The 26,519-nt window shown below is 39.6% G+C and overlaps 1 protein-coding gene and 1 non-coding gene across 2 annotated transcripts in view; both read right to left on the bottom strand.

The window, feature by feature from the left end:
- Nucleotides 1-2,208: 2,208 nt before the first annotated feature.
- CAPZA1 (capping actin protein of muscle Z-line subunit alpha 1) overlaps nt 2,209-26,519 on the bottom strand; it is a 50,987-nt gene continuing 26,676 nt past the window's right edge. The window contains exons 3-10 of the mRNA XM_023232667.2: nt 24,538-24,589; nt 20,033-20,096; nt 19,038-19,244; nt 13,601-13,680; nt 12,916-12,994; nt 6,968-7,039; nt 4,217-4,279; nt 2,209-3,835 (exon numbers count right to left, since the gene is read on the bottom strand). Of these exons, the coding sequence (XP_023088435.1) occupies nt 3,695-3,835; nt 4,217-4,279; nt 6,968-7,039; nt 12,916-12,994; nt 13,601-13,680; nt 19,038-19,244; nt 20,033-20,096; nt 24,538-24,589 (758 nt within the window). The 3' untranslated portion in view covers nt 2,209-3,694. The remainder of the gene's footprint in view (nt 3,836-4,216; nt 4,280-6,967; nt 7,040-12,915; nt 12,995-13,600; nt 13,681-19,037; nt 19,245-20,032; nt 20,097-24,537; nt 24,590-26,519) is intronic.
- LOC111556070 lies at nt 21,010-21,108 on the bottom strand. Its single transcript, XR_002735710.1, has one exon. It is a non-coding gene; the product is annotated as a small nucleolar RNA U13 (small nucleolar RNA).

The raw sequence follows: 26,519 nt of genomic DNA on the forward strand, positions 1-26,519 counted from the left end.
TTTAAATACATCACTTTCAAATAAATCAAAGCTAGTGTTGTTCTCCATAGTAGTTACCAGCAGGAAGCCACACACTCAATCTAAGGAACTGAAGAAAGTCCAGAACCCAGGTCATACTCCAGCTGGGCTACCCTTGTACCTTCTCTCAGGCCAACAACCAAATGAAGCCAGGAATAACAGGCTTTAGCAACAGGAAATGCAATGTCAGTGGGAACCAAAGCTACGGGGATAGGGAAAATAGAGCAGAGGAAAACATCTTAGAAACTTATCATGCAAAGTAGAGGAAAAAACTAGAAAAGCAGCCAAAGATTTTACCTTTTTTTCTCCCTCAATGTCCTGATGAGGTTCCGGAAGAGTAGAGAGGGTGAACTCCTCAAAATTGCCTTGTTACTTACCATCTCAAAAACCTACCATCAACCATACTCAAACTGAATGCCTGGTTCCATTCTGACCAGCAAATCTAAATCCATATTATTCTTGGATACAATCTCCCCTCTTCTCTGGTCAGGTTTATCTCTTGGATGTTCTCAAAACGTACACACAAGGCTACAATATAGTAAAAACTTGGGTAAAAGTGTGATGCTACGTGGCTTTGTTTACAATGGAACTTCTCTAAACAAGTTTCATCAGGAAAAATCTACTTCACATAGGGTTCTAATTGTTATTGTCAGAGCTGTTTGAACCAGAGCAACTCCATCTTGAACAGGGGCTGGGTAAAATGAGACTGAGACCTACTGGATTGCATTCCCAGGAGGTTAGGCATTCTAAGTCACAGGATAAGACAGGAGGTCAGCACAAGATACATGCCATAAAGACCTTGCTGATAAAACAGGTTGCAGTAAAGAAGCTAAAACCCACCAAAACCAAGATGGTGAGGAGACTGACCTCTGGTCGTCAGATGTGAGATTTATTTCTGTGCTCAGAGCTTGTATATACTCCGTGCATTTATACATACCCTATCTGTTCAAAGCAGAAATTTAAGTTAGCTCAACTTAAACTACAGGACAATCCAGCTTTGTTCTGTATTTACCAATCTTCCTTTGATTTTTCACATAGTAGGTAGCTGAAAAATGAGACAATGGTCACAAGCATTTGGTTTACTTGGTAGTTGTATAGAAACTTGTAAATTCACAAGTTGGCATTCAAATATTTATCATTCTTTGAGTTTGAAGAGAATATGCCAAGTTTGCCAAGTATCCTATGAACCTAGATGGGTCCAGCGCCAAAGTCTTAGATTATAAAAGACAATAGGCATTGGAACTAGGCAAGCAATAGAGGAATAACCACTGAGACTCAGATGAAACAGTCTTCAGCAGTGTCATTTCAAACTCGAATATAGGAGGGAGGCCTCACAAAAAACTCTTTTCCAGATGGCTGGGAAATCTTTGCCCTGGGGTACAACAGGCTGATTTCAGCAGCTTGTGGTGATAAAATAGATACAATTCAAGCAAATATTCTACTAAGGGAGGTTGAGAAGGGGGCGGGAGGAGGAGAGGGAGTGTCTGCCAGACTTGGTAAGGAGGGTTGACTTCCTCCCAACCAAGGCCTTTAGATAGTTAAGGGGTTAAATTTTTTTAAAAAGTCTAAGCTAAAGAATCAATGGGATAGCAGGGGCAGGATGAGAGAGTTAATAAATAAAAGCAAGAATGTTTCAATCTATTTGCATTACAAATAGAACGGAATGCAGCTAAATATTCCTCAAAAAGGTGGGAATTTGACCTGGCCTTGGATGGAGTACTTGAAGCACAAAAACTCCCTCTGGCTCTCTTTTGGGAATCAGGATAAAAGCCTCTCCCACAAGTCTGTAGCTAGGCCAACTAAGGAGAGGAAAGCAGCATTTCAAGATAACGCAATGTGAAATATTACCAAGTTTAAGGCAGGGATTCTTTCATTTCTCCTTCTGCTTAGTGACTACAACCATACTTGGGGCCTTGCTTTCTGAATGACAGGTACAGAAGACAACTACATTTTTCCCTTTGAAACATGGGTAGTCTTTGAGTGAAGAGCAGTATGATCCATACACATTGCTTATGCTTTAAAAACCTGTTCTTTGCAAATCTGTGGATATTCACTAAGTCTATAATAGTTGAAGGTAGAAACCAATTTCAGAAACCCTAAACATTCTCAACATAAGATCAAATACAGCTGAATATCTTACCTTGAGAACCAAGGCTGAAGCGATGAATCAAAAAGGAGAGACTCAGACAATTTTAGAACAAAACAGGTATATTTCTATTAGACTACCTGATACAGAAGATAGTGTGGTATGGATGGATAGTATGAATGACAAATAATACAAATATATTTTATTTGAAATAAACAAAAATGCATACACAGCTCAATGGGTCACCTGGAAACAAACTGTTGCTTGACTGTATTACTGAGCAGAAACAAAACGGAAGCACAAACACCTTTCTTTTTTGACATGTATCTGGAGATAGGTAGGAAGACACTACTTGGTTTTTTAAAAAACTGACCTTCCCTTAAGGCCTGGTCATAGAAGTGTAAACAATGTAAATGAATCCACCATTACCAGTTGTCATATCATATCTATGTCACCTGTGTATTCTGAGATTACACACATACCTGCCAATATACCTGGGAAAGGTTATTTTATCACAGTTACACTTGAGTTCTTGGCAGGCAGGACTGAGGAAGAGTAATTTGAAATAAGTTTTACATCCTATTTAGAAGAAATCACTAGTATTTCCTTAAATAACAGGTTACAATAGAAAGATACTGCCTGGAAGTTATCCTTTTCACTTTGGTTCATTTTTAGTTTTTGTTTATGATTTACATAGCTGTTTAATTCATTTGCTTATAGTACAATCCTGCCATAAAGTATTAAAGCACAAGATACCTATTATTCCTTCAACATCTGCATTTTTCAAGTTTTATACTCTACATCCACAGTACGTCAGCAGTTCTTGAATGTTTAAAAAAATAAATGGGTAAAATGCTTCTAAAAATGCAGATGTCTATAACTACAATGGTACTAAGATGGGAGGGAGACAATGAGAGAAGGGATAAAAGCAACATGTTCATATGCAGGGAATGTGGTTCAAGTCTTTGGATTTAAAAACAAGTTCCCCAGAGAAGCTGGCACTTCCTTTGCCCTCCAAAAAGGACCTGAAAAGTCCCAATCCAAACTTTGGAAAATTACAGTTATGAGATGCAGTAAATGATGATCAAAGCAGTCAGAGGGAGAAGGATGAATGTGTCTTCCATTTAGCTAGAGATTGTAGCATAGCCTCTTTAGGTGTTGGTGGATCAGTAAAAACCACTGAAGTACCAGAAGTGCTTGGAAGGATAGGGGTAGAAAGTAATGACCATAATACCTTGTCTAAATCAGTAGCAGGCTTCATGGCTAGGAAACTTTAGTAAAATGTTATTAGGATAGATCGCTCTCTCACCAACATGAAATGTGGCAGAATTAACCAAAAAAAAAAAAAAAAGAGAGAGAGAAAAAAAAGATTTACACGTAGATATAGCAATAACAGAAAATTACAAGGCAGAAAACACAAAAGAATCAAGATAACGCTACAGGTTCAACAGTATTTCATGAGGCTAGAAAACCGGTTAACTTTGAAAGCCCTAGCAAAATATCACTCTTGTTTATAAATCACTTATTTATCATATGACCACACGTTGAATCCTTGTCTTTCCACATACTGAAGAATCCTACATTCAGCCTTTAAGCATTCTGCATTTCTTTGCCAATCTTGTAGCTGAGTATCTTGTTCCAGTCGATTTTGGTGCGGGTAACTGGAAGCTGCCGGCGCAAGGCCTTGAATGTGGTATCTGACATTGTTTGATAGTTTTCACTAATTGCTGTCTGCAATAGATAATTGAAGATGAGTTGCTTGAACAGAAATGTAGCTGGTTGTGAACAGAAAAGTAATGCTATAGTCAAAGGATATGCTTGAGTCTCCTATGAAGGACAGACAGGATATATTATTTTCAGTGAGCTCCTCTCCAATCTCTGAATTTGGTCAAGTTCACCTATATTATTTCTAAAGTGAGAGCTACAGTCCCAAGCAATCCTCAAACTCTGATGGTAAGCAGAATGCCAACTTGGAAGGTTTGCAAAGTCTCCACATTTAGTAAAACTGAAGAGCATATATATTTATATTAAAGGACACAGGCCTAACAAAATATGTTAACAGCAAAATAATAAGATAGTAGAACTAGGAAAATTAGCTCCAAGTCTTCTTACCTGATACTCATTTTCTGCATTTTCTATGATTTTAATAAACTCCTTGGCAGTTTGGGCTTCATTCTAATGGAGGAAGGAAGAGGGGGAAAATCAGATTTTTTTTAATGTGTAAGCAGTAAGATCCTGAAAAGCAAGTCCATCTTAACATCTATATAACAATTTCTAGTTTACCAAGTGTTCCCATGCCTACTACCCTCCTTTAATTCTCACTACTCTACGGAAGAGACTATGTTATAATCATAACCCCCATTTTGCAGATGAGAAAACAGAATCCTCTTAAGCAACTTGACCAGAATTATACAGCTTTTGAATGATAAAGATGGGATCCGAAATTAGGTCTTCACCAAAAAAACCCAGGCTCTTTCCACTCTACCACAGTATGCCCAAAAGACATCATCAAGTCTTGAAACCTTGATGCCTTGAAAATATTTCTGGTTTAAAATGGTATGACCAATGCCCTTGGACACATCAGTCATATACATAAGCTCACATATGCCTTTATTTGCCAATTATGATGTTAAACTAGCCAATCACATTTTGTACTACGTGGTTCAGTATGAAATGAAATGAATCTACCTCTTCCTGTTACCATTAAGTACAACAGAATTAAAGGGAAGAGGGTTTAATGTATAGAGCAGCAGTCCTGAGACATCGACTATGAGGTCAAAACTATTTTCTACTTTCATAATAATACTAATACAAAGTTATTTGCCTGTTTCACTTTCACTCTGTAATGTGTGTATGATGTAATTTCCTAGAAACTACATGATGTGTGATGACTTTATCACTTTGAGGGATAATGAAAGGTATGAAGCAGAGGCCAGGTGCAGTGGCTCATGTCTGTAATCCCAGCACTTTATGAGGCCGAGGCAGGTGAGGTCAGTAGTTCAAGACAAGCCTGGTCAACATGGTGAAACCCTCTCTCTACTAAAAATACAAAAATTAGCTGGGTGTGGTGGCGGATGCCTGTAATCCTGGCTACTCGGGAGCCTGAGGCAGGAGAATCCCTTGAACCTGGGAGGTGGTGGCTGCAGTGAGCCAAGATAGCGCTTCAGCTTGGGCAACAAGAGTGAAACTTCATTTCAAAAAACAAACAAAAAACAACTAATATCACAATAAAATCAGCCATCTTTTAATAAACCAGACATTACACAATTTGTGAAGACAAAGACTAATGCCGTTCTTCCCATTATTTTTTTTCTTTTGATTTGGAAAATATATTCACAAAGATGTTACTTATTAACAAGTAACAGGTTTGTTATCATTAGTTTTAATTAAGTAATATTTTTTAACACTTCTTAGTTTTCTTTCTTTCTTTTTGAGACAGGGTTTCACTCTGTCACCCAGCCTGGAGTGCAGTGGCACGATCTTGGCTCACTGCAGCCTCAACCTTCCTGGGCTCAGGTGATCCTCCCACCACAGCCTCCCAAGTAGCCGGGACTACAGGCACTCAGCTGATTTTTATATTTTTTTGTAGAGACAGGGTTTCACCGTGTTGCTCAGGCTAGTCTTGAACTCCTGGGCTCAAGCTTTCACCTGCCTCGGCCTCCCAAAGGGCTGGGATTACAGGTGTGAGCCACCACTCCCGGCCACCACTTCTCAGCTTTAATTTTTAGTGAGGTAAACATTGATAGATATAACACATAAACAAAAACTCTTTGGGGGTACTCAATAACTTCTAAGAACTTAAAGAAGTAATGAGACTATCAAAGAAATACAAGAACAATCATGTCTCTTCTTTCAAGGTATAGAACACAATAGTGGCCAGGCATGGTGGCTCACACCTGTAATCCCAGTACTTTGGGAGGCTGAGGCAGAAGGATCACTTCAGTCTAGGAGTTTGAGACCAGCCTGGGCAACACAGAGACCTCATCTCTACCAAAAATAAAGAAATTAGCTGGGCATGGTGGCATGCACCTGTGGTCCCAGCTACTTGGGAGGCTGAGGTGGGAGGATCGCTTGAGCCTGGGACCTTGAGGCTGCAGTGAGCTATGATCATGTCCTTCCTTGCACTCCAGCCTGGGCAACAGAGTGAGTTCCCATCTCAAGTAAAACGACAACACCAAACCACAAAACATTCTAATTGAATACTCCTAAAAATGTTGTTTCTCTAATGATATAAATGCAGCCCTATAGGATGCAGTTTGGTAAACTTTCCTTGCTCCTGGTATTATTATTTTTTTTTTTTTTTGAGGTGGAGTCTCCTCGCCCGGGCTGGAGTGCAGTGGCCGGATCTCAGCTCACTGCAAGCTCCGCCTCCCGGATTTACGCCATTCTCCCGCCTCAGCCTCCCGAGTAGCTGGGACTACAGGCGCCCGCCACCTCGCCCGGCTAGTTTTTGTATTTTTAGTAGAGACGAGGTTTCACCGTGTTAGCCAGGATGGTCTCGATCTCCTGACCTCGTGATCCGCCCATCTCGGCCTCCCAAAGTGCTGGGATTACAGGCTTGAGCCACCGCGCCCGGCGCTCCTGGTATTATTGATTGAAGGTACTGCTGTCCTTGAGTGACTATTATAATTGAGAGACAGCTACTAAGGACATTTGTCTAAAGCCATAATCAATATTTTGAGTCAAAAACTGTGAACTAATATATGCTGGTTGGTGGTAAGAGGCACTAACAGAAGTGGCCAAAATCAAAATATTAAAAGCAAACTGATTTTCTACTGGCAGAATCAGCACTCAGGATCAAAACTAATTTTTTAAAGAAAGATGAGACATGAGTAAGACAGACACTGAATATTCCATACTCACTGAAACAGTTAGTGAATCCTGTACATCTTTATGACTAACCAACTGAACATTGCCATCTTCATAATAGTGAACCTGTGTGAGACAATATATGAATCTTTTTAGGGGAAGTTCATAAAGAAACTTGCTACTTAGGACACAAATCCATGCTTTAAGCTATCTTTAAGTTGATGAGCCTTTTTACCAACTCTGAACAAATAATTAATATAAGCAATGGTAATTCACAATGGTGGTTAATTAATTCACAGAACACTTAAGTTTAAGAATGCTTTTTCCTTAGCAGGGAAAACTGATTATTAAGTTCAACAAACATTTATTACATGCTTTTCACATTCTAAACACTGTGCTAGGCATTGTGAATACAAAGGTAAATAAGATCCCACTCTTAACAATATTAAAATAATTAAAGTCATTAAACATTAGTTTTTCTCTGTGAAAACTAAGGAGTTTCAACGGATCCTAATACCTAATATTTGGCACATTTCTCCATATACATTATCATCAATATTGGTAAGCAGAACTGACCAGGTACAGGAAAAGTCTCATTGAGGGTTAAAGACAGGACAGAAAAACAAATATTTTATTGGTAAATCAGATATTTTTAAAAAGATAAAAGTAGTTCTGAATGTGTAAGGTAAAGTGAAGTGCCAGGCTGGAGTGCACTAACCATACTGAAATGGCTATCATGAATAAGAAATGTGACAGTTAGAAAAGTAGTATTTCAGCTGCATAAAGACTTCAGCTGCATAAAGACTTCACTATTACTTATATTCCCTCATTCAATCTTTTTTTTCTTTTTGAGAGTCTTGTTCTTGTCACCCAGGCTGGAGTGTAATGGCACGATCTCGGCTCACTGCAACCTCCGTCTCCCAGGTTTAAGTGGTTCTCCTGCCTGAGACTCCCAAGTAGCTGGGATTACAGGCACCCGCAACCAAGCCTGGCTAACTTTTGTAATTTTAGTAGAGACTGGGTTTCACCATGTTGGCCAGGCTGGTCTTGAACTCCTGACTTCGTGATCCGCCCACCTCGGCCTCCCAAAAGTGCTGGGATTACAGTCATGAGCCACTGCGCTAGGCCACCTCATTTAATCTTTACAGAAACTCTTACGAGATGAAGACTACAACTAACCCTCTTTTATAGCTGAGGAAACTGAAACTTGCCTTGAAGCAGTTATTAAACAATAACTTATTCATGTTCACACACCTAATAAGAGGAGAAGCTAGGATTTGAATTAGGTCAAATTCCAGAGCTATACAACATATGTAGTATCTCCCAATGCTATGTTTTGTCAAAAAGTTAGAAATTCCTTGATCTGGAGAGAAATAGTGTCTCAGCAGGGGCTTACTCTTTGTGGATATCATTAGAAGGGCATAACTAACAGCCAAGCTTCATTTAGGCAGAAACCTATTTGCAACAAAAAGACTTCCCTGGACAACATAAACCCCCTACATATCCTTGTTTAAAGGACAAAACCAAATATCTTTTTTTTTTTGAGACAGCATCGTGCTCTGTCACCCAGGCTGGAGCACAGTGGCCGATCTTGGCTCACTGCAACCTCCGTCTCCTGGGTTAAAGCAATTTTCCTGCCTCAGCCTCCTGCATAGCTGGGTCTACAGGCGCATGCCACCATGGCCAGCTAATTTTTGTAGTTTTAATAGAGATGGGGTTTCACTGTGTTGGCCAGGCTGGTCTCGATCTCTTGACCTCATGATCCCTGTGCCTTGGCTTCCCAAAGTGCTGGGATTACAGGCGTGAGCCACTGTGCCTGGCAAGTATCTTCTTTAATAGGAGAAACAGCTGACTCTATCCAGATGGGCAAGAGAAGCTAGACTTTCCATACCCTCTCTAAACCCTGAAATTTTACCTTTTGGCTTTCTAAGAGGTTAAAGAAGACAAGACAATATAAGAATCCACTGAGAACAGGCATGGTGGCTCACATATTTAATCCCAGCACTTTGGGAGGTCGAGGAAGGCAGATCACTTGAGGTCAGGAGTTCGAGACCAGCCTGACCAACATGGTGAAACCCCTTCTCTACTAAAAATACAAAAAAAAAATTGGCAGGCATGGTGGCGGGTGCCTGTAATCCCAGCTACTTGGGAGGCTGAGGCAGGAGAATCACTTGAACCCAGGAGGCAGAGGCTGCAGTGAGGTGAGATTGCGCCACTGCACTCCAGCCTGGGCACAGAGCAAGACTGGAATCCACTGGAGACAGGATGAAAATCCACTGGAAAAGAAGGGTGATAATAAGAACCACTAATACATGTAAAATCAGAATAGCAAAGATGTGGGCAAAAAGACTGGGCTCAATGATGACATATAAAGGTTAAAATCCCAATAGATAAGAATATTTAAAATACAAGTAGGTCACAATCAAATATCAGTTTTTTTTTTTTTTTCATTAAAAAACTAGAGGTTCAGGGACTGAAAAGAACATTCAGAAGGGGAATGAGCCGGGTGCAGTGGCTCACACATGTAATCCCAGCACTTTGGGAGGCCAAGGTGGGCGGATAACGAGGTCAGGAGATCAAGATCATCCTGGCTAACACAGTGAAACCTGGTCTCTACTAAAAATATAAAAAATTAGCCCGGCGTGGTGGCAGGCGCCTGTACTCCCCACTACTTGGGTGACTGAGGCAGGAGAATCGCTTGAACCCAGGGGGTGGAGGTTGCAATGAGCCAAGATCGCGCCACTGCACTCTAGCCTGGCGACAAGAGCAAGACTCCATCTCAAACAAAACAAAACAAAAACAAAAACAAAAAGGGGGCAGGGTGGGGGATGAGTACAAACAGGATGGGAGATATTTAAAAAAAAAAAAAAAAAAACCCAGAGATCTGCCCATAGAAGAAACAAGAACTTCTATTTCTCAGAACTTGTCTAAAGAGAGGAGGTATGCAGAGCACATTCTTTTTGTTCAAGAATAAAGACTATACAATTAGTCTGAACTTCTGTTATATTTCTTAATTAGGACATGGAAAGGAATATAGGGTAAGGTCAATAAGCCTCACTGCTATGATCTCAATGAAAAATTCTAGGGCTGGGCGTGGTGGCTCACACCTGTAATCCCAGTACTTTAGGAAGCCAAGACAGGTGGATCATGAGGTAAGGAGTTCAAGACCAGCCTGGCTAACACAGTGAAACCCCGTCTCTACTAAAAATACAAAAAATTAGCCAGGCGTGGTGGCGGGCACCTGTGGTACCAGCTACTCAGGAGGCTGAGGCAGGAGAATGGCGTGAACCTGGGAGGTGAAGCTTGCAGTGAACCAAGATCCTGCCACTGCACTCCTGCTTGGGCGACAGAGTGAGACTCCATCTTAAAAAAAAAAAAAAAAGAAAAGAAAAATTCTAAAAAATATTAATTTTAGATTACCTAATACACTAATGATATTACCTAATACACTAATGATATTTTAATTTTTAGAAATTAACCCAGCCTGGGCAATATAGTGAGACCCCGACTCTACAAAAAATAAAAACAGTTGGCCAGGTGCAGTGGCGTGTGCTTATAGCACCAGGTACTTGGGAGGATGAGGTAGGAGGATCATTCAGTTGAGGAATTCGAGGTTGCAGTGAGCTAGGAAAGCACCACTGCACTCCAGCCTAGGTGATACAGCGAGACACACTGTTTCAAGAAAGAAATTAAGCTCAAAACTTACGTGTTCTAAGACTTTTTCTAGGTCTCATCTGCTAACATGAAAATGGTTCAATTAACTAATACATATTTCAACATGACTGTCATCAACATAAATCCTCAGAAATTGTTGCCTTCTCAGAACAATGCTTTTGCCTATAGACTAGCCTGAAAGGCTAAATATCTTAATGACTTTTCCAAGTAATTCTCACTCCAAAATTTATAAGATATGTAAATGAAATAAGCCTTCCCCAAAAGTGTGATCAATTTGTGCTTAAAAAGGTTTAAATGTGTGTCTGTACACTGGGCTGTATTTTGAATCTTACCATAAATTATCACCCTTTGTGATGTGTGCTCTTATTTTATAGGTTTGCACTGGCAAAGTTAAAATACAAATGGCTGTTTCCATCTAGAAACAAAGTAAAATTTATTTACACAAAATTTACAGTAAGCTTCTACAATGCTGATACCATGGTTCCAGGAAGTTAATGCTGATGCCACAGTTACAAGAGGTCTAGAGCATTAGGCTACTAAGATATTTGGTTAACAGAAACAGAACAGTATGCTGCCTTAGGCTGCACCTTCCCAGAAGCAGACCCAAAGACAAAGATTAGAGGAAAAGTAGTTTATTTGGGAGCAAATCTCACAAAGTTATAGTAGGGGACAGAAGTAGTGAGACACAGAAGGGAAGGAAGCCTTACAGGTACATTTATGAGCAGGTTACAGCTGTGGGTACTGGGCTCTGGAAGACTAAATAGAACATGCTTCAGAGTTGTCCTACTTGAGGAAGCTGTCATATTTATCTACCAACTCTTACATATCACTGAGGGCTGCTCCCAGAGCTGTGAACTCAACACCAGCCTGTCTCACCTGAGTTGGGCAAGCTCCTATGGCCAAGAGCTACTTGTTGCAGGAAGCTATAGGTATATATAAAAAGAGGAGATTTACTTTTACAGAATTTATTACCTATGCACTTGATTAAATTAGAGCATTAAAAAAGACAACCCTTGGCTGGGTGCAGTGGCTCACCTGAGGTCAGGAGTTCAAGACCAGCCTGGCCAACATAGTGAAATCCCGCCTCTACTAAAAATACAAAAATTAGCTGGGCATGATGGTGCGTGCCTGTAATCCCAGCTACTTGGGAGGCTGAGGCAGGAGAATTGCTTGAACCCAGGAGGTAGAGGTTGCAGTGAGCCAAGATCGTACCACTGCACTCTAGGCTGGGTGACAGAAGGAGACTCCTCCTCCTCCTCCTCAAAAAAAAAAAAAAAAAAAAAAGACAACTCTTGGTAATTGTTGTTGAAGCACAGCTTAACACAATATAATACAGGTACAATTAGGTACTGATCTTCTCAGTCACCTGTACCTATTCTGACCTTAGAGTTAGTGAAGCTTAAATATTAAATCACCCTAAATTTAGAAAGTCAAACCTCTGCTAGGATATTAAACTTCAATCCAGATAGGCATCAAATGAGTTAACAGCTATCTTATTCAGCTGCCTGTCTACCCTGACATCAGCATTAGAAATCTACTTCTGGGCAAGGTGCAGTGGCTCACGCCTGTAATCCCAGAACTTTGGGAAGCCGAGGCGGGTGGATCATCTGAGGTCAGGAGATTGAGACCAGCCCGACCAACATGAAGAAACCCCGCCTACACTAAAAATAGAAAATTAGCCGGGCATGGTGGCACACGGCTGTAATCCCAGCTACTCAGGAGGCCGAGGCAGGAGAGTCACTTGAACCCAGGAGCCAGAGGTTGCAAAGAGCCAAGATCATGCCATTGCACCTCTAGCCTGGGCAATAAGAGCAAAACTCCGTCTCAAAAATCAATCAATCAATCAATCAATCAATCTACTTCTGCTTGGCTATTTATATTCCAAAACACCTGCCATTCTCTCTAGTTATAATTTTTAGAAATTAACCCAGCCTGGGCTGAGAGGTGGAGGTTGCAGTTAGCTGAGATCATGTCACTGCACTCCAGTCTGGGTGATGGAGTGAGACTGTCCCAAAAATAATAATAATTATTATTATTAATTTTAATTATTTCCTAAAACTGCTATTTGATAATTCTAGATATATCTTATGTTACCTTTAAATGAAAAATAACAATAACCATGTTGCCATTTACTCTACATACTATCCTTTATCAACTCAGAATAGCACTCTCTGTTTACTACCCCAAGAAGGAGGCTTCTATTTCTATTCACTGCCATCGGTCTCCCTTTGCATCTACATATACTTGGTCCTTATTTAATACCAGAGCAACTTGCACATGTTTTAAAGATGTGAAGTTTTAAGTCTATAAACATGTTGGAATCTCACCTGAATCTTAAGCACTCCAACCACCTGGGCTGTAGGTGGTGTGATGGTGAACTTCCACTCTGATCTCCAACGACCATTCCTATTAAAACACACACACAACATTGCAGAATTAGCAATAAGCACAAGAAAGAAGTGATTTGTCACTGAGGTACAGAAGTTGGGAAAGAGGGGTGCAAAAAAAGAAAAAAAAAAAAAAGAGAGAAACTGTCATTTCCAGTTTGGCAAACCCAAAGCTCTGTCTACTCAAATAAAAGTCTGGATCTAAGTGGCCTGACCATAAGCCTTTTCTAAGTTATTTTGACTTTCATTTTTCCTTTTTTCCCTCGAAATGGAAAACCATGCCTATTCTGCTCATGGGAGGCTCTTCCAAAATCAGATGAACAGGCTGCTGAGTTATACAATTAACTCACGTAGCATTAACCCTAAGCCAAGTAAAACTCAGATTTTCAACAGGGCACTTTATTAATCACTTGTTCTCACTCAAAGTAAGAGTAACTTTTAAAGGAAAATATAATTATAAAACCCAGAACTGTAAGGAATCTAAATCTCTCATTTATAGATGGAAAACTGAAGTCTGTAAGTTAAATAATTATTCCAAGCTAGTTGGATTAAAAACCAAGTCTCAACTGCTGGTTTCTTTCAGATATAAATTAGATACAAATAGAAGAGAATATCTATTTCTTACCAGAAGTTTTTAGGCTGAAACTGGTGGCTTTCAATACATGCAATAATAGTCTGTTGCCCATCGATAGTTTTAGCATAAACCTATTGTTGGGAAAACAAAAATAGTTAAATAGACTCCAAACACATTTAATTTAAACAACACGCATTGTACAAAAGCAGCATGTTAAATCCTTGGGGGAGACAAAAATCAGATAAAATGAGCTTACAACACAATAGTGCACATGGGATATGAAAACAAAGCAGAACATGTTAGGTTCTATTAGAGACAGTGATATAACGAAAACAGAGGGAAATACTGCTCTTGGTTTGGTGTACAAGGCAGGTGCCATTTAGGATGGGTCATACAAGACAGATGAGATTCTGATAAGTGGAGACTGAAAATAAAGGCGAGACAGGAAACTAAGGACTTGTTCAGTGAAAGGCTGATAGCTCTGTCATGTTTGGAGGGTGTGTGTGAAGTGGACTAATGAAAGACAAAACAGGATGGTGGATTTAGGTCATGTAATAGTAGATGTAAGAAGTTTAAGACTTTATTCTATAGGCAATGGAGAGACAGCAAAACATGACTAGAACTAATATTGTGGGAGAATAATCAATACTGGTATTCAAGATAAAACGAAGAAAAGCTGAAGCTTGGTTAGGAGGCCACAGGATTAATCTAGGCAACAAGCCAGGGTTGTATTAAAGGGAATGGAAAGGAAGAGCTGCATACAGAATGCAGAAGAACAATCAAAGTCTAGCAGAATATTGCAAATGACAGGCAAAGGAAAGAAGGAACTAAAGGGTGACTAAAAAGATAGTGGTGTCATTAACAAACTGGGAACTACAGATGGAGATATCTAGTTAGTAGTCAGAAACACTAACTCTTCCTTAGTGTGGGAGAGGTGAATGGAAATGCAATCACCAAGGGAAAGTAAGAAAAAAAATAGTCTAAAACACCAAAAGCAACAGCAACAAAAGCCAAAATTGACAAATGGGATCTAATTAAACTAAAGAGCTTCTGCACAGCAAAAGAAACTACCATCAGAGTGAACAGGCAACCTACAGAATGGGAGAAAATGTTTGCAATCTACTCATCTGACAAAGGGCTAATTTCCAGAATCTACAAAGAACTCAAACAAATATACAAGAAAAAAACAAACAACCCCATCCAAAAGTGGGGAAAGGATATGAACAGACATTTCTCAAAAGAAGACATTCATACAGCCAACAGACACATGAAAAAATGCTCATCATCACTGGCCATCAGAGAAATGCAAATCAAAACCACAATGAGATACCATCTCACACCAGTTAGAATGGCAATCATTAAAAAATCAGGAAACAACAGGTGTTGGAGAGGATGTGGAGAAATAGGAACACTTTTACACTGTTGGTGGGATTGTAAACTAGTTCAACCATTATGGAAAACAGTATGGCGATTCCTCAGGGATCTAGAACTAGATGTACCATATGACCCAGCCATCCCACTACTGGGTATATACCCAAAGGATTATAATTTATGCTACTACAAAGACACATGCACACGTATGTTTATTGCGGCACTATTCACAATAGCAAAGACTTGGAATCAACCCAAATGTCCATCAGTGACAGACTGGATTAAGAAAATGTGGCACATATACACCATGGAATACTATGCAGCCATAAAAAAGGATGAGTTTGCGTCCTTTGTAGGGACATGGATGCAGCTGGAAACCATCATTCTTAGCAAACTATCACAAGAAGAGAAAACCAAACACCGCATGTTCTCACTCATAGGTGGGAACTGAACAATGAGCTCACTTGGACTCGGGAAGGGGAACATCACACACTGGGGCCTATCATGGGGAGGGGGGAGGGGGGAGGGATTGCATTGGGGAGTTATACCTGATATAAATGATGAATTGATGGGTGCTGACGAGTTGATGGGTGCAGCACACCAACATGGCACATGTATACATATGTAACAAACCTGCACGTTATGCACATGTACCCTAGAACTTAAAGTATAATAAAAAAAAAAAAAATAGTGCTTTATAGTCCACAAAATATGTTTTTACATGTATTTTCTTTTTCCTCCAATAAATCTAATGAAATATATTGTTATCATCTACAGATGAGAAGTTGAAGTTCATAAAGCTTCTTGCCTAAGGTGACTCAGAAAGTGGTAAAGGTAGAATCCAAAGGTAGAATCCCCACTGTTTTTGTGACACCGAAGTCTATGTTACTTTACCTGCATTAAATGAACTATGAACTTTGGGGAATGCCTACATTTACAAAGGTAAGGGAAAAAAAGAACTTAGTACAAACAGAGTAAGAATAATTAGGGGGCTGGGTGCAATGGCTCACACCTGTAATCCCAGTACTTTGAGAGGCCTTGGCAGGGGGATCACCTGAGGTCAGGAGTTCAAGACCAGCCTGGCCAACATGGTGGAACCCCATCTCTACTAAAAATACAAAAATTAGCCAGGTGTGATGGTGGGTGCCTGTAATCCCAGCTACTCAGGAGGCTGAGGCAGGAAAATTGCATGAACCTGAGAGGTGGAGGTTGCAGTGAGCTGAGATCATGCCACTGTACTCCAGCCTGGGCAAAAAGAGCAAAACTCCAGCCTAAGTAAAAGATAATTTCTAGTAGTTGATTGGCTTCAGTGTGAAATGCCGTTCAGAAGTCATGGACAAGGAAAAGGACATTGGACTAGGTAACTCACAAAGCATTAGTAAACTTAGAGCAGTTTCTGTAGAATGGGGACTAAAGTAAAAAATCAAAGGGTTCAGAAGTAGAGAGGGGAAATCGCATTTGCAGGGGAAAGAATGTGTACTGATTTGGTGGTGATGCAGAGAGAGATGAGAGAAGGGAAAAAGTGGAGAAGAGGGAGAAAGGGCAAGGTGAAAAGGGCAGACAAAGAAGGAGAAATAGGCCGGGCATGGCGGCTCATGCATTGTAGTACACACACACACTAGCTAGGTATGGTGGTGTGCACCTGTGGTCCTAGCTACTTGGGAGGCTGAGGCGAACGGATCACGAGGTCCGGAGTTCAAGATCAGTCTGGCCAATATAGTGAAACTCTGTCTCTACTAAAAATATAAAAATTAGCCAGGTGTGGTGGCAGGCGCCTGTAATTCCAACTACTCAGGAGGCTGAGGCAGGAGAATCGCTTGAGCCCAGGAGAGGGAGGTTGCAGGGAGCCTAGACCACACCATTGCACTCCAGCTTGGGAGACAGAGTTAGACTGTCTCCAAAAAAAAAAAGATTTTCTGTCTGTTTCAATCCTTGCAAAACATGGGGGATTAGATGCCTGTCAGAGGACAATGAAAAATGTTTGGAACACACTATGTAGAAAATGTGATAGGGAATAATGAGAGGAAATTACGGACTACTAAGCAGGTGAGCTGAAGACATAGTCATAGGACACTTATATACAGCAGACACCATCAGAACAATTCCATGACTTTCTGTATCTCATTTGATAGCTAAGGACACAGTAGGGTTATCTGGTGCTGGAGCTCTCCAAATTAAGAATGGGTAGTGACAAACTTTGAATGGGTAACAGACAATAAATTCAAAGTACATTTAGGATTAAACAGTCAATTTCTAAATGGGAGTCTATCATGTCTCCCCTTTGCAATACTGGCTTCCCAACAGGAATTCTATACTTGTTCAGTCCACCATAATGGGTATTCTCATAAAAAAAAAAAAAAAAAAAATCAAACATAATGACACCTAGCCTAACATTTATGTAGAGCTTACTTTGTGCCAGGCACTGTTCCAGGCATATATTACATATATTACTAATTCATTCAATCTTCACAACAACTCTGTGAGGTAAAAACAATTATTTCCATTTTACAGTCAAAGAATTGAAGCACAGAGATGTTAAGTAATTTACCTAAGGTCATACAACTAATTAATTGGCAGGGCCAGGATTCAAACCAGTTAGACAGGCTTCAAAGTAAGTGCTCCTAACTGTATTCTAGACTGCCATGTAATTCATCATTGCATATTTAAAATATTCCAGTGAAAACTGCTAAGAGAGATTTTCCCACAACAAAAAAATGACAAATATGTGTACTAATCCATGTTATTAGCTCAATACAGCCATTCCACAATATATACATATTGAAAACATCATGTTGTACATACCATATTTTTATTTGTCAATTTAAAAATAAAAAATATTCTAATCAATACTTTTCTTAATATGCCATAATTTTATAAAGGAAAAATCACGATAAAGTCAAAGTTATCTATTTTTACAGTCAAGAGGTAGTAAAAGAAAATCAGGCCAGGTGCAGCAGCTCACGCCTGTAACCCCAGCACTTTGGGAGGCCAAGGCAGCCAGATCATCTGATGTCAGGAGTTCGAGACCAGCCTGGCCAACACGGTGAAGCCCCCATCTCTACTGTCTGTACTAAAAATATAAAAATTAGCCGGGTGTGTTGGTGGGCACCTGTAATCTCAGCTACTCAGGAGGCTGAGGCAGAAGAATTGCTTGAACCCAGGAGATGGAGCTTACAGTGAGCTGACACGGTGCCCCTGCATTCCAGCCTGGGTGACAGAGTGAGACTTAGTCTCAAAAAACAAAACAACAACAACAAAAAAAGAAAATCACTGATTTTTTAAAAATCGTTTGTTTTTTTTGTTTTTTTGAGACTGTCTCACTCTGTTGCCCAGGCTGGAGTGTAGTGGGGTGGTCTCAGCTCACTGCAACCTCCACCTCCCTTGTTCAAGTGATTCTTGTGCCTCAGCATCCTGAGTAGCTAAGACTACAGGTGTGCACCACCACATCCAATTACTTTTTGTAAGGTTTAAGTAGAGACAAGGTTTCACCATGTTGGCCAGGCTGGTCTCGAACTCCTGGCCTCAAGTGATCTGCCCACCTTGGCCTCCCAAAGTGCTGGGATTACAGGCATGAGCCACCGTACCCAGCCAATTGTTTAGTTCTAATAGTTTTGATTACCTAATATAAATATCTAAACTATGTAGAAGTAGCTTTGTGTAAAAATGCCTATATCAAAAAGTCATAAATATGAGCAACAGCTCTCTCAACAATCTTAGTATACCATTTTTCCTCTGTGTCCAAACCAAAGACCTTTTAGATCTGGGTAAAAATACAAACAAGAAAAAAATGAATTTAAAAGGTTAATTTAAAAAAAGAAAGGAAAAAAAAAACCGAAGACCTTTTCCTGATGGGTGTAAGGCATTTCTCATAAGTCAAATGTGAAAATAGAATACACACCGATATCTAAATTTTTTGTGCACTGGGATTTTAAAAAGAACTTTTCCATATAAAAATTTCCATTTATTTATACCCCTTTCCAAAATGATTTAGGGAATAAAATGCAGAGGAGAAGAGAGCATGACTAAGAAGAAAGAAGGGATGTTTGGTAGGCCAAAGTCTCCAAAGGATAAGGTAAATATAAGAAAACACTCTCTGATAATGAAGCAGATACTTAACAGTACAGAAGCCGTTGGAATAATGGTCTTTCACATAGGCTCTTAAAGCACTGTCACAGGATTCTCTCCAAGACTTCAGACCTCCATCTACTTCTTCTGGCTGGGGATCACTTGCTTCTTTCCGTAAGTGGTCAAATTTAAAGGAAATTTTGTTTCTTGGATCTAAAAATCTGCTATTACCCAGGTCACCGTGCTCTGTAATTAAGACCTTCCAAAGAATCATTAAACATATGAGTAACTTTGTAAAAAAGACAATTCTTACTGCCTTTTGTGAAACACATCAATAAAAATTCTGAGGCAGTTAACTTTTCATTTCGTCAGATTTCTCTTTCATATTAATTTTTCAACCAAGCCCCATATTATTAAGAATATTACATTTATGAATAAGTCAACTTTAAACTACAAAATATCCCCCATACTAATAATATACTTCATTTCTTGGTTTCTAATATATTATCTATATAGGTACTTTATACATAGCTGCGATAACTTTTATGTGCACTTTTGTATTTTTTTCACAGATTTTTTCCAGAGTCATTATGAAACTTTAGGGCCATTACACTTAGCATTTAAAATAGGTAATACATTCACATGGTTCAAAAATGAAAAAATACATAAACTGTTTTCTCACCCCATTTCCCAACCACCAAAATCCTAAAGTAATAAATAAGTAGTCTAAATTTCAGGAGTGCCTGTTTTTCCATTAAGTATGTCTGCTGTTACTCTTATCAAGGAGAATTAAAGACAGCTGGAAAACCTGTACGACTTAAATACTTCCATTTTCACTGTTCTTGTTAGAGGCTGCTCTCCTTTCTTGTCAAAGAAACTGCTAGTGTTATCAGAAAGAGGAAAAATATCCTAACATGTAGAGTACGTACAAAAACTAAAAAAACTAAGACAAATTTATTCAGCACCTGGTTCAGACATCTGCTTTGGTTTCTATTAATAGGATTTCTACTATCTCCCAGGCATAGCCTTCTAAAAGGCAATTATTACCTGATCTTCATATCCTTCTATCTTCACAGGCGTGAACTGATCCATGTTATACTGGGCAAATGCACTGTTTTTTTAAAAAGTTTTTAAAAAAAAAAAAAAAAAAAAAAAAAGGAGGGAGAGAGAAAAGAATTATGTGTAAATAAACACAAAGGTGGTTCACAGAATAGTGAAAGGAAATGTGAAAACAGTACCCGGTACTTTTCCCCTTTCTCCCCAGACATCCAGTGTTAAATAATGCCTTCCAGCTTTCTGTAAGGACTCCTCTCCACGGAGATCTTGGAAACTCCTTAAACTCTGAAATTACCTTTTCCTCTTTGCTCCTAAGCTCCAAAAGACCCTCTACTTAGACAATTCCAAAGTTGGTTTGTTTTGAGATAGTCTCACTATGTTGCCAGGCTGGCCTCAAACACCTGGGCTCAAGAATTTTCCCATGTTTCCTGAGTAGCTGGGACTGCAGGTGCGCACCACCACACTCGGCTAATTCCAAAGTTTGAAGCAATCTGATCATTGTGAACTGCCAACAATTTTAATCGTTTGGGCAGAAGCTTTCAGTAATTCAAAAGAATTTTCCAATGATACACTATTTTGGAAATGATTTTTTTTTCTCGGCTCTCAAAGTCACGAGAAACTATAATTAAATGTTAGAAGGCATCTGACATGCTTCGAAGAAGGTGAAGTGAGAGTTGAGCATGAGTCAAGTATAAAAGCAGAGCCTCAAGCACAGAGTAGTTATTTTTAAAAGAGGAATGCATAAATAATCAAAGTATATGCCTAATATTACTGCTTATTTGTCCAAAGCTTGATTTTTGAAATTCTGCATTTTTAATGGCTAACACATTTTACAAAGCTAAAGCAAAAAAACAAGATAAAAGAAAGATGGAAATAAGAGTTACACTTATACTCTTGAAAAGTATCAGTCTTCTCACAGCATTCCCAATTTTAACCTATTAAAATAGACTGCTAGTATTTTTTCCCCATGTCCGACAGGTAATGTGCCAACATAACAAGGTTTGAGGGAGGCACATCTCACATGCATGTGAAAACTCAACCATCACACTTATGAACTACAAAAGGATGGAGATCACTAGTTTCAAGCAGAGTGTTAAACTTTCCCTAGGCTTTTCAAGATAAAGCAAAATAACAAAATGTAAACTTCTTCAAATATTTAAAGCTTTTTTTTTTTTCAGATGCCAGGCTGGAGTGCAACGGCATGATCTTGGCTCACTGCACCCTCCACTTCCCAGGTTTAAGCAATTCTCCTGCCTCAGCTGGATCAGCTACTCAGCTAATCTCGAGAAGCTGGGATTACAGGCATGTGCCATCACGCCCGGCTAATTTCTGTATATTTAGTAGAGACAGGGGTTCTCCATGTTAGTCAGGCTGGTCTCGAACTCCCAACCTCAGGTGATCCACCCGCCTCAGCCTCCCAAAGTGCTGGGATTACAGGAGTGAGCCACCGTGCCCAGCCTCTAAAGCTAATTTTCAATCTTATTTTGTTAAAAGTTATTACTGTCTATTTTGTTTATTTATTTATTTATTTTTTTGGCAGGGGATGGAGTCTCACTGTTGCCCAGGCTAGAGTGCTGTGGTGCGATCTTGGCTCACTGCAACCACCACCTTTCAGATTCAAGTGATTCTCCTGCCTCAGTCTCCTAAGTAACTGGGATTACAGATGCGCACCACCACACCCAGCTAATTTTTGTATTTCCAGTAGAGATGGGGGTTTCACCATGTTGGCCAGGCTGGTCTCGAACTCCTGACCTCAGGTGATCCGCCCACCTCGGCCTCCCAAAGTGCTGGGATTACAGGTGTGAGCCACCACACCCAGCCAAAAGTTATTACTGTGTTTTACTTTTTTTTTTTTTTTTTTTTTTTTTTTTTGAGACGGAGTCTCGCTCTGTCACCCAGGCTGGAGTGCAATGGCCGGATCTCAGCTCACTGCAAGCTCCGCCTCCTGGGTTTACGCCATTCTCCTGCCTCAGCCTCCCAAGTAGCTGGGACTACAGGCGCCCGCCACCTCGCCCGGCTAGCTTTTTGTATTCTTTAGTAGAGACGGGGTTTCACCGTGTTAGCCAGGATGGTCTCGATCTCCTGACCTCGTGATCCGCCCGTCTCCGCCTCCCAAAGTGCTGGGATTACAGGCTTGAGCCACCGCGCCTGGCCTGTGTTTTACTTCTTAAAGCACCACATCCCCATGTAGCAAAATTAATCCCAAACACATTGGCTCTTCAGAAAGGATATAAATTATTCATAAAAAGTAGAATAAATATTAGTTTAAAAAAAAAAAAACGAGTAGGAAGTAAATATTTTATTCTAGTATATGTCCTAAGACTATGGATTACAAACACCAACACGAAAATGTCCTTACCTTTAATTCCATTTCAAGTAAACAGGATCTCCATTTTACCAGCTGCCTAAGCCAAAAACTTGGGGTGATCTTTGATTCTTCTCTTTCTCTCACACCTCACATCCAGTCCATCAGTAAATCTTGTAGGCCCTACTTAAGTACATATTCAGAATCTGACTCCTTCCCACCACCCCCACTGCTACCACTCTAGTCCAACCACTAGCATCTATCCCTGAACTATTCTAATAGTCTTGCAATTACTCATCTTACCTCAGCTTTTGCCCCTCTACACAGAAGCTAGTGATTATTCTAAAATATAAGTCTTATTATGTTACTCTCTGCTCAAAACAATCTCACTATCTCTGTCAGAATGAAATTCACTCTTTAACGTAACTTACAACACCCTACTCATTCCAGAAGCTCTGGAATTATCTGGGGATGGTTCTGGTGGCCAGAAACAGGAGCAAATCCAGGAAAGATGGCAAATCTTAGCTACTTCAAGACCTTCATTTTATAAAGACTGAAGGCAGTAATTATGATAATGATTATGAAAACATTAATTGAGCACTTACTATGAGGACTATGGCCAAGGGACTGAAATGCTTTAATACAGAAATAAGACTGAATTTTTCTTCTCTATGGAAAATCAAATATTTGGGTCTTCTCTATGGAAAATCAAATATTTAAAATTCTCTTAACAAGAGGGTTCCCCAAGAACCTATAGTCTATAAGAACCAGAATATTTATAAATACAAAGCTTTAGTGTCAGTGCAATTAAAGCAAATGAAGTATCTGAACTACATACCAACTTCTCTTAATCTTAGTCAAAAGGCGGAGAAGCTACATACCAGCTTCTCTTTGGTTCTAATTGGAAATAAGATAACAGGCTTTAGTTTGCAATCACACTTGGGTGATATTCAACATCCACCCCTTTCAGCTTATCAAGTGATGTACAGAGCAGATTTATTGTGGGTAGCTCTCAAGGATAAAACTGGGACCAATATGGCAGGCAAACTGAAGAACTTGCCTTGTGAGATTTTGAATTCCTTATTACTAGAAGCATTCAGATTAGATAACTGTCTATTGACAGATGTTGATGAAATTCTTTCAGTGAAAGAAAGCAGAGAGGAGTTAAACTAGCAAATGATGAATGTCCTTTTGTATGGCAGATTCTATGAATCTAAGAGAAACCATCATTAGAGTATATCCCTGATGTGAGCCTAGCTTCCTTAAATCAATGTATAATTAGGGTATCATTCATGATGACAATTACAGTAAAGCTCTGCAAATTCTGTTTGCAGAATCTAGTCCCAAAGTGAGTTCCAAAAAAGCAGTATGGACAGGGCAGATTGTTTCTCAGGCAGCAGCTCTTACAACAGTTTTCTATGGCTAAAATCTAAACCAATTATATATCATACCCAATGACTTTATGATAATTATTTGTTTCTCTGCATCAACATGTCCTTGTTCTGTCTCCCCATCCCTACCCCATCGAGCCATTATCCAACTCTTTACAAAGGAACTCTGAGCCAGCTGGGTAGACAGCAATTGAAACAGAACTTTGTGTTGAAGAGTAGAGTAGTGATAAAGCCAGACAACAGGGAGCGTTGAAAGCTACAGCAAGCTTAGATTTTATTATAGAAGGTATTTATTTTTGAAGGCAAGGACACAATGGAAATATTTTAGAAAGATTAATTAGCTTCAGAGTGATAAGGAGTCAATGATTAGGTAACCTAATCATGCTTTTATCCTATGGTTAATTCTCACTATTAAGGCACTTTATTAATATTTGCTATTCTTAAACATTATCATTCCTCACTGGCAGATCATTCCTATGTATAGCTAGCTGTTTAAAAAAACTCAACATGAACTAGAACAACTATAAAGGAAAACCTAACAGCTAACATTAAACTCTGCTTTAATGGGGCAAATGTGGGCAGAAATAAAAACTAGTTCATATATTATAATAAGCTTTGAGGAAGTAAACAACAATTGGGGGAACATGTTTCCTCCAATTAAAAAAAATAACGAAAACTGCTAAACCCAACTGCTTTACTTTGAAGTATTTTAAACTTCGTTTTCAGGGTGCTAGTTCACTGTCAACATAGTTTATCCAATGTTAGAATAACATTCTAAGTGGATTTGGAAAGATACTTACTGTGCTGCCCCTTCCCTGAGGAGATTGTCATTATTAAGTAGTAGCCGAACATCTGAGGAGGAAAAATGTTACAATGTTCAGTGGAGGATAAATTTGAGAAATTTTAGCAGATTTCTAGATTCAATTTTTAAAATTAATGCTTTGTGAGATTAGTCTTCAGGTGTACTATATGAGTAGAAATTCTTTTTTTTTTTTGAGACGGAGTCTCGCTCTGTCGCCCGGGCTGGAGTGCAGTGGCCGGATCTCAGCTCACTGCAAGCTCTGCCTCCCAGGTTTACGCCATTCTCCTGCCTCAGCCTCCCAAGTAGTTGGGACTACAGGCGCCTGCCACCTCGCCCGGCTAGCTTTTTTTTTGTATTTTTTAGTAGAGACGGGGTTTCACCGTGTTAGCCAGGATGGTCTCGATCTCCTGACCTCGTGATCCGCCCGTCTCGGCCTCCCAAAGTGCTGGGATTACAGGCTTGAGCCACCGCGCCCGGCCCCATGAGTAGAAATTCTAAACATGCAAATATAAAGATGCTAATGTTCACAGATTTGTGTACAATTATGTATGCTATATAGTCTCAAGGAACTTCACAGCAAATGAATAACATGGTTTATAGAAAGCCACAGTTAATTCTGTATTTAAATGAATCCTTTAATATGAGCATAGATTAAGAATTGCAGGCTCTTCTACAACATCATATCAAGAAAGCTGGGCACAATTCAGTCAGTGACAGTGAAATTCTTACAACACGTTTTTCATTGGAGAATCTAATGTGAAGTCTACAACCTTTTTAAAAAGCTGTGTGTCAGAAGTCTAGTCACTTTTTTTTTGAGACGAAGTCTCACTCTTGTCGCCCAGGCTGGAGTGTAATGGTGCAATCTCAGCTCACTCCAACCTCCACCTCCCCAGTTCACGAGATTCTCTCGCCTCAGCCTCCTGAGTAGCTGGGATTACAGGCGCCTGCCACCACGCTCAGCTAACTTTTGTATTTTTAGTAGAGACAGGACTTCACCATGTTGGTCAGGTTGGTCTTGAACTCCTGACTTAAGGCGATCTGCCCACCTCAGCCTCCCAAAGTGCTGGGATTCCAGGTGTCAGCCACCACCCTTGGCCTGTTAGTTAAGAATTTATCTGAGCTAAAGTTCAAGAAGAATTTCCTACTGAAAATTGAAAATTTCGGCTGGGCGCGGTGGCTCACGCCTGTAATCCTAGCATTTTGGGAAGCTGAGGCGGGCGGATCACAAGGTCAAGAGATTGAGACCATTCTGGCCAACATGGTGAAACCCCATCTCTTCTAAAAATACAAAAAAAAGAGTGGAGCATGGGGGTGAGCACCTGTAGTTCCAGCTACTTGGGAGGCAGGGGTTCCAGTGAGCCAAGATCACGCCACTGCACTCCAGACTGGTGACAGAGCAAGATTCTGTCAAAAAAATAATAATAATAAAAATAAAAATAAAATTTCAACAGGAAAATTTATCTAAAATGTTACTAAGAATTTAGTCAATGTAAAAGACTAGAAAAAGGCTGCATTTGTTTCCTTTGCTGTTGGTGCTCAAAAGCCACAAACAGTTTTATAAAAAATATCTTGATTTACTTCTGTTATATCTTATACTCCTTGAAGCAAATGTTTATGTTTTTCCCAGTTACTTTTCCCAATTTTAGCAATCAAGATTATTATTGACTGTTCTACCATCTGGACCAGGTACAGAGGAATATCATACAGTTACTCTCGAGTAGCTAACTTTCTAATATAAAATTAGAATCTCAAAATAAATGTTTGCTAAACTGAACCAAGATGTACAACAATTATTATTTTACTTAAGGAATCTTTAAGATGAACTTAATAACTTAAAATGGTATTATGATTATTTATTTCATCATGAAGTTTAAGATGCTCCATCACATTTTCCATCTTGTAAAATGTATTAAGACAGCAGATATGGTATGGAAAGTTGTAAATGTATTTAACTGTGGTTCCCCAACCTGCTGCAATTCA

This window comes from Piliocolobus tephrosceles, chromosome 1, assembly GCF_002776525.5.
Source record: "Piliocolobus tephrosceles isolate RC106 chromosome 1, ASM277652v3, whole genome shotgun sequence".
NCBI classification, from domain to species: Eukaryota; Metazoa; Chordata; class Mammalia; order Primates; family Cercopithecidae; genus Piliocolobus; species Piliocolobus tephrosceles.